The following is an 8,735-nucleotide window of genomic DNA, read 5'->3' as shown; positions in this document are numbered from 1 at the left end:
TACAGTAATCCCTTGGTATCCATGGAAGACTGGTTCTGGTACCCACTGAGTACCAAAATCCAAGGATGCTCATGGCCTTTATTAAAATGGCTTAGTATTTGCATGCTACCTATGCACATCCTCCTGTATAGTTTAAATCATCTCTGGATTACTTGTAATACCTAAAACAATGCCTATACATTCCTTAATTCTCATGGATTTAAAGTGTATGGTCTGTGGCATATTCAAGTTTTGCTTTTCAGAACTTCTGGAATTTTTTTTCTCAAACTTTTTCAATCTGAGGTTAACCGAAACCATGGATGTGGAACCCACTGATATGGAAGGCCAACTATATAGACCCTTTGTAGCTCCTTTCCTAAAAGATAGGAAGAGTTGTAATTCTGCTGGAGAAAATTTTTTGAAATCTGTCATGGTTTATGTTTTTATTCTGTGTATGCCATGTAATTGTATAGCATAAATAATGCAGCATATACATTGTTATATATGATATATGCAAAAATACCTTTAAAGTTAAACTAAACAAAAAAAAACCTACAAATAGGCTTTGCCTCATCTATTCCTGCTTAAAATGTGCAAAGGAATGAAGAGACCTAGCCCTAGTAATTAATACACACACTTAATTGACAGAAAGAAGACAGATACAAATGTGGTTGCCCTCTCTTGAGGAAACTCTGAGATTTGGAAATGATGATGATATGCATCATGAACCTGGAGACCTGGAGAAACTCAGAATCAAACCAAACAGTTCTATGTAGTTTAGTTCACTGTTTTAGGTCACCAGAATTGCAAGAGCAATTATTCTTCAGCTTTAAAGTTTTGGAGTTACCCTCTAGGTTTGATATACTACAACATTTTCCTAGAGATGTCATAAAGATGCCATCACTATTGTAATGAAATGCCTAAGTCTCAATGACATCTACTAGCTAATCTTATACATGAGACAGATCATCCTTCAGGGTCTACTTTCACCTCTGGATTGATTAAATGTATTAAAGATCATTCATCCTTTTCCAAAAATGTAGGTTTCTGTAAAACATGTCTAAGAATTGTCTTTTTTTTTTTTTTTTTTTTGAGACGGAGTCTTGCTCTGTCACCTAGGCTGGAGTGCAGTGGCTGGATCTCAGCTCACTGCAAGCTCCACCTCCCGGGTTTACGCCATTCTCCTGCCTCAGCCTCCCGAGTGGCTGGGACTACAGGCGCCCGCCACCTCGCCCGGCTAGATTTTTTTTGTATTTTTTAGTAGAGACGGTGTTTCACTGTGTTAGCCAGGATGGTCTCGATCTCCTGACCTCGTGATCTGCCCGTCTCGGCCTCCCAAAGTGCTGGGATTACAGGCTTGAGCCACCGCGCCCGGCCCTAAGAATTGTCTTTATCCTTAATGGCATTTAAACAATTCCATTGCTATTTAAATGGGGAAAAAAAAAAAAAACTTTTAAAATTCAGATTATTTGAAAAACAAAGTACAATCTCATTTGAATTATATATATATATTTTTTTCTGAGACGGAGTCTCACTCTGTCTCCCAGGCTGGAGTGCAGTGGCCGGATCTCGGCTCACTGTAAGCTCCGCCTCCTGGGTTTACACCATTCTCGTGCCTCAGCCTCCCAAGTAGCTGGGACTACAGGCGCCCGCCACCTCGCCCGGCTAGTTTTTTTTTTTTTTTTTTTTTTTTGTATTTTTTAGTAGAGACGGGGTTTCACCATGTTAGCCAGGATGGTCTCGATCTCCTGACCTCATGATCCACCCGTCTCGGCCTCCCAAAGTGCTGGGATTACAGGCGTGAGCCACCGCGCCCGGCCTGAATTATACTATTAACTGTCATAATGATTGAGTTTTCTATTAATCACCAAACAGTAAGAACAAGCAAGACAACAAGTCTAGTTGGAACACTCACTTTATTGTTGACTGATTGAAATTTATCAGTGCTTAAGGTACTGAAATACTGAGGTACTAGTCAGGAACCTTGTTAGTTGACTAGTTGTGTCAGACCCTACTGGCTAATTCACAGGAAGATTTTATTATACCTCTTGCCATTTTGTCCAAGTCATTAATGACAGCTTTAGTTGATAGATACAAGGCGTGTAAGGATAGCAGGAGATCCAGCTCCTTGGTCTGCTGTATTCATACATAAAAATGTTTGGAAAGCCGAATAAGGCATTTCATTAATTAAGCCTTAAAACAACTGAAACCAAATCTATGCCAAGGTTCCTGCTTGACATGTGTTCCTCAAAAGATATTATCTCAACATATATAAAGCTAAGAAAGCCATATTTAGGGGAAAATATCATCTACACAGTATATTAGCTCTTCAGTATGACAGAGAAAAAGCAAAGTTCCTTCATTTGGAAATTGGGTCTCCTCTTCACATACTCTGACAAAATATTATATAGTCTGGCCAAAAGATACAGGTGTCTTGATAATTTGCTCTTTTAAACCTTGCTAATAAAGATAAATAAATGCCCATTACATAGACATTATCTAGTCTAATCAGATGGACCACACAGGTCGCTTTTCAGAATCTACTTTAATATCTAAACAGAGTCACTGCAGATCAACACAGAGCTCACCCTTTTCCAGAAAAGTAGATCTCTGTAATATTTCTAGGGTTTGACATCATTGGGAAGGCACAGCGCAGTATGAGAAATGAACTGTTACATCCACAGTGGCTAGCATAGTACTATGTCATATCACCAAGTGCCTTTTTAATTAGTTTCATATTCCTAGGCTTTCCTTTTGTTTCTGCAGTGTTTAATAGGAGAACTGAAGCAGAATCCAATAAGAAAGTTCTGGTCAATCGAAAGACTTTAAATCAGAAAGTTTCTTGCTGTCACTGGGTAAGAAAGTAAGGGATCAACCACAGAAACTGGACATCCAAGATATCCTTCTCTCCTAAAACAAAGTCCCACAATCCTACTGCACAAATCTAGAATCCTATAACAGGGATAAGAAAAAAATGCTACCATCTATCCCACTATCCAAAATTCTCTCAGAAGCCTTAAACTAGATCGAAACCATTTTTTAAAAATCAGAGGCATAGCTTCTGCTAAAGGACTACTAATCAGTTTTTCCCCACATTTGCACACAATACCTTATATAGATGAGAATTTATACTTATTGAATGTAAAAATCTAAAATAAGAAAATAGTGTATTAAATCTCTTAATGTTTTTGTTCACACACTGTACATTTTCCCTTCAAAATAAAAATACTACACATGCATCCTTTATCCTTCTATCCTGCAATAATAAAAATATAAAACTTTAAAACCTTTAAATCTATCAGCATTTATAAATACAATTATATAAAACAAGTTAAATACTTTCTTTAAAGACATTTAAGTAAGTGATATATTAATAAAACCTTTTTACCATTTATGATAATATATCATTAAAATGAAAGAAAGATACGAAAATAGAAGAATGCTTCCATTAATATAAAAGACTCAGGGAGTGTTAAGTGTGATAGATGGTCCAAGTCCATCCGGATGCCTTGCTCTTAAAACAGAATGCTAGGTTAGGAAGTAAGAGAATTTCCTGGTTAATCACTTAGAAAATTAGCTCTTCTCCAGAGTTTCTTCCCTGGAATTCCTGATGCATTTAGACCTGTAATGTTGGTGACCTCACAGGCCTTTGTTTCTCACACGATCTCCTCTAAAAGGATCACACTGTGACTTGAATCAGAGAGACTGAATTCCCCACTAAAGTTGTGCTGACTACAGTTTAAGTGGCAAGACGACAAATCAGCACACACACAGATTATTCTCTAGTACCATAGATGGAGCAGTTTTTAGATGCTCCTTGACTATAACAGAAGGTCAGAACTTTTCATTTAAAAGGGATCTGGGCAGCCAAAAAACATGGCTGCTAGATGTTCGGTAGTTTGTCAAGGCAGATAATCTGAACCGAACCGCTGTAGTACATAGCAAATTCCCAATTCTCAATTAACAAAATTCTCAATTAACGAAACAAAAAATACTTTTTTTCCTTAACAGAACTGAAAAACTCCTAACAGTTTGTCATGTGCAAGGCTAGTCTGCCTCCAGCTACAGCTAGTGCACAATGTCACATTTGTCATCCATGCCTCATTCTTTTAATTCTTCCTCCTTTGGAAAGTGCTCCTGCTTGCAGGCCACGTCCACCAGCAGATGAAGATCTAGAAAGAAAGGATTGTTTACTCCCTCTTAGCCTCTCTGTAGAGTTCTATACACAAGTTTTCAGACAAGCAGAACAAGTTGTCTATGTCTCACCTGTAGAACTGGCTCTAAAATTATATAGTCCCATCGGATTCTCAATTTTGGGGTATTCCTATAACTCTAAAGCATACTGATGCAGCCTAGTTGTTAACCAACACATTTTAGTACCTCTCCTTTTCAGCAGTATGGCCAAGACTCTCTTCATCTCAGTTGCCTTTTTTTTTTTTTTTTTAGACGGAGTTTTGCTCTTGTTGTCTAGGCTGGAGTATGGTGGCACAATCTCGGCTCACTGCAACCTCTGCCTCCTGGGTTCAAGTGATTATCCTGCCTCAGCCTCCCAAGTAGCTAGGATTACAGGTATGCACCACCACGCATGGCTAATTTTTATATTTTTAGTAGAGATGGGGTTTCACCATGTTGGCCAGGCTGGTCTCGAACTCCTGACCTCAAGTGATCCACCGGCCTTGGCCTCCCAAAGTGCTGGGATTACAGGCGTGAGCCATGGCACCTGGCCTTCAATTGCCTTTTATTATAAGTGAAAAAGTAAGGAAAACTGTCAAAGGGATCAAAGTGAATATACACATACAAATAAAAATTCATTTCCTTCATGCTGTAAGAGTAGGTGGGTGGGTTGTGGGAACATGAAAAGGCAATGCCTCAGGAAAAACAATGTTAAAATAAGTAATCACCATTTTTCCAAAGTTGATTGACTCTGTAAAATTCCTACTTATTGACTAACACAGCTGAATTCTTGTAAAAACACCTAGCTCAACTGTCCATAAAAAAGAAAGCATATCCTCACACAGTGGTTCATTAAGAATGAAAGAAGTAAAAATGCAAATTAGGTATTAGGTTCTGTAATACAAAAAAGCTAAGATCATGTGTAGAAGTTGAGCTAAAACGTCTATCAGAGGAACACAGGCAGCAATAAAAGGATCTTAACGTGCCTTCTAGCTTCAACCTAATGAGCTTACAATTTCTACAGCAACATGACCAGGGAGTTTTTTTTTTTTTGTTTTGTTTTTTTTTTTTTTTTTTTTTTTTTTTTTTTGAGACAGAGTCTTGCACTGTCACCCGGTTTGGAGTGCAGTGGCGCGATCTCAGCTCACAGCAACCTCCACCTCCTGGGTTCAGGCGATTCTCCTGCCTCAGCCTTCCAAGTAGCTGGGATTACAGGCGCACGCCACCATACCTGGCTAATTTTTTGTATTTTTAGTAGAGACAGGGTTTCACTATGTTGGTCAGACTGGTCTCAAACTCCTGCCCTCGTGATCTGCCTGCCTTGGCCTCCCAAAGTGCTGGGATTACAGGCGTGAGCCACCGTGCCCAGCCCAGGGAGCATTTTTAGGTTGGTTTTGAAGCTTACAACTTTGCCTTAGCATTTGTGAGTTAAAGTATACAGCACAAACCCTTTATTTCATTCTCAACATACAAAGACTTTCGTCACTACATTTTTGGAACACAGCCTCTACAGAATTGATCCACAGCCTGAGAAGGATAGCTAATTCAAATAAAATGGAATTCTATTACTACTTGGTAGAAAATCTAGAAAGCATTTGAAATAGTACCTAATTTTTGCCATATTTTGTAAAAGATAGACTAGTCACCAGGGGCAGGTGCTTACTCATCTGGTGAACTACAATCTAGCCATATAGAATAAGTAATTTATCCATATAAGCATTTTGTGGAAGGAGAGTTTATCAGTTTATCACTTAAAATGAGTTTCTCATACACCCATGATCATAGTAGTATAATCAGCAGTATTTTTCACAATAGGCAAAAGAGAGAAGAAATCAACAGATGAATGGATAAACAAAATGTGGTACACACATATAATGGAATGTTATTTAGCCTTAAAAAGGAATAAAGCGGGGCCAGGAGCGGTGGCTCACGCCTGTAATCCCAGCACTTGGGAGGCCGAGGTGGGTAGATCACAAGATCAGGAGATTGAGACCATCCTGGCTAATATAGTGAAATCCCGTCTCTACTAAAAATACAAAAAATTAGCCGGGTATGGTGGCATGTGCCTGTAGTCCCAGCCACCCAGGAGGCTGAGGCAGGAGAATCGCTTGAACCCAGGAGGTGGAGGTTGCAGTGAGCCGAGATGGCGCCACTGCACTCCAGCCCGGGCGACAGAGTGAGACTCTATCTCAAAAAAAAAAAAAAAAAAAAAAAGAGGAAGAAAGCAAGGAGTGGTGGCACATGCCTGTACCCCAGCCACTCGCTCAGAAGGCTGAGGCAGGAGGATTGCTTGAACCCAGGAATTCGAGGCTGCAGTGAGCTATGATGGCACCACTGCACTCCATTGTGGATGACAGAGCAAAACCCTGTCTCAAAAAAACAAACCAACAAACAAAAAAGGAAGAAATTCTAGCACATGCTACAACAATAGGTATTAGGATAAATGAAATAAACTAATTACAACAAGACAAAATACTATATGATTCCAGGTATATGAGGTAGCTGGAATAGTCAAATTCAGAGACAAAAAATAGAATGGTAGGTGCCAGGGGCTGTTGTTTAATAGGTATGGAGTTTCAGTTTGGGAAGATGAAAGGAGTTCTGTAGATGAATGGTAGTGATGGTTGCACAAATGTGAATGTATTTCATGCCACTGGACTGTATACTTAAAAATGATTACAATGAGGCCAGGTGCGGTGGCTCATGACTGTAATCCCAGCATTTTGGGAGGTTGAGGTGGATGGATCACCCGAGGTCAGGAGTTCAAGACCAGCCTGACTAACATGGTGAAACCCTGTCTCTACTAAAAATACAAAATTAGCTGGGTGTAGTGGCACATGCCTGTAATCCCAGCTACTCAGGAGGGTGAGGCAGGAGAATCGGAGAATCGCGTAAATCTGGGAGGTGGAGGTTGCAGTGAGCCGAGATTGCACCATTACACTCCAGCCTAGGCAACAAGAGTGAAACTCTACCTCAAAAAAAAAAAAGTTACAATGAGCCAGGTATGGTGATGCACACCTGTAGTCCTAGCTACTTGGGAGGCTGAAGCAGGAGAATTACCTGAGCCCAGGAATTTCAGACTGCAGTGTGCTATGACTGCATCTGTGAATAGCCACTGCACTCCAGCCTGGGCAACATAGTTAAGACCCCTATCTAAAAAAAAAAAAAAAAGGCCGGGCGCGGTGGCTCAAGCCTGTAATCCCAGCACTTTGGGAGGCCGAGACGGGCGGATCACGAGGTCAGGAGATCGAGACCGTCCTGGCTAACATGGTGAAACCCCGTCTCTACTAAAAAATACAAAAAACTAGCTGGGCGAGGTGGCGGGCGCCTGTAGTCCCAGCTACTCGGGAGGCTGAGGCAGGAGAATGGCGTAAGCCCAGGAGGCGGAGCTTGCAGTGAGCTGAGATCCGGCCACTGCACTCCAGCCTGGGCGACAGAGCCAGACTCCGTCTCAAAAAAAAATAAATAAATAAAAGGTTAAAATGGTAACTTCTATGTTATGCACATTTTACCACAAAATGGCTTCTCTGAAGTTTAAATAATAATGATAATAATGATAACAGTAATACATTTACATATCATCTCTTTTTCAGGTAGCTAAATGCATTGTGTTAAGGTCATCTAATTAATCCTGGGTAGTGAGTAGATAACTAGGAGGAAGAGCCTCTAAGCCATTTGGCCAATTAGTAAAGCCAATGGTTTCCAAACCTTGTTGCATACTGGAATTACCTGGGACTTTTTAAAAAATACTGATGCTTGGGGCCCCCCCACCCTCAGACATTTTAATTTAATTGGTGTGGAATGCAACCCAGGCATCGGGATTTTTGAAAGCTGACCAAAAAGAATAACACCTAACTATGATCATTTTCTAAACCTATAGAGACATACCAGCTCCCTAAAGGACAGGCCATATGATGGTAGAAAATACTAAAATAAGATTTTGGAATATGAATAGACTCAGTTGTAACCCTACTTTGAAAGCAGAGTAGGAATTGTTGATAAGGACAAAGGAAATGACTGTTAAAGCAACTATAGATCTCAAATGGGGAGGCAGACTGAAGAACAGTAGCAACAAACCCACTGAATTTTAATGATTGGGCTTTAAAATATCGTCTGGCACACAGCTTCTAATAACAAGCATCTAAACATAATTTTATTAAAGCAAGCTTCCTTCCATTAACAAAGTTGCCAATCAAGGAGCTAAGGAGTACAGAAATCAATAAAAATACAAAAAGACATAGATTAGCCTGGTGTTGCTAGAGGTTTATAAGACTTCACTTAAAAGATAAACTTGCATACTGATCAGAGAAGTTAAGTATTTGGGATTTACAGGCTTGAGAGGTGAAAGGCCCCAAGAGACAAGAGCATTGCATCTACTTGTTTGGGAACGATCATTCCTACCAAGAGCATCCTCTAGGGTTTTGGGGCTATTACCTTAATGAAATCTCATCTATAATCCAATAGCTATAAAATGGGAAGTTTTTTCTTCAGGAATGAAGTGAACTTTGCTCTTAAACTTTCAGTTTCCTTTGACTGTAAAACTAAACATACTATCAGAATATAACAGTGTAGTTTCCACAATA

General features: G+C 39.8%; 1 protein-coding gene across 1 annotated transcript in view; it reads right to left on the bottom strand.

Annotated features, from left to right (window-relative positions):
- Positions 1-4,080: 4,080 nt before the first annotated feature.
- The window catches only part of HSF5 (heat shock transcription factor 5), a 65,041-nt gene continuing 60,386 nt past the window's right edge, over positions 4,081-8,735 (bottom strand). Inside the window, exon 6 of the mRNA XM_030923700.1 lies at positions 4,081-4,151. Within this exon, the coding sequence (XP_030779560.1) occupies positions 4,081-4,151 (71 nt within the window). The remainder of the gene's footprint in view (positions 4,152-8,735) is intronic.

Source organism: Rhinopithecus roxellana, chromosome 19 (genome assembly GCF_007565055.1).
Source record: "Rhinopithecus roxellana isolate Shanxi Qingling chromosome 19, ASM756505v1, whole genome shotgun sequence".
In the NCBI taxonomy this organism is placed as follows: domain Eukaryota; kingdom Metazoa; phylum Chordata; class Mammalia; order Primates; family Cercopithecidae; genus Rhinopithecus; species Rhinopithecus roxellana.
Note: the sequence above shows the minus strand (reverse complement) of the source record. Positions and strands in the feature narration are given on the sequence as shown.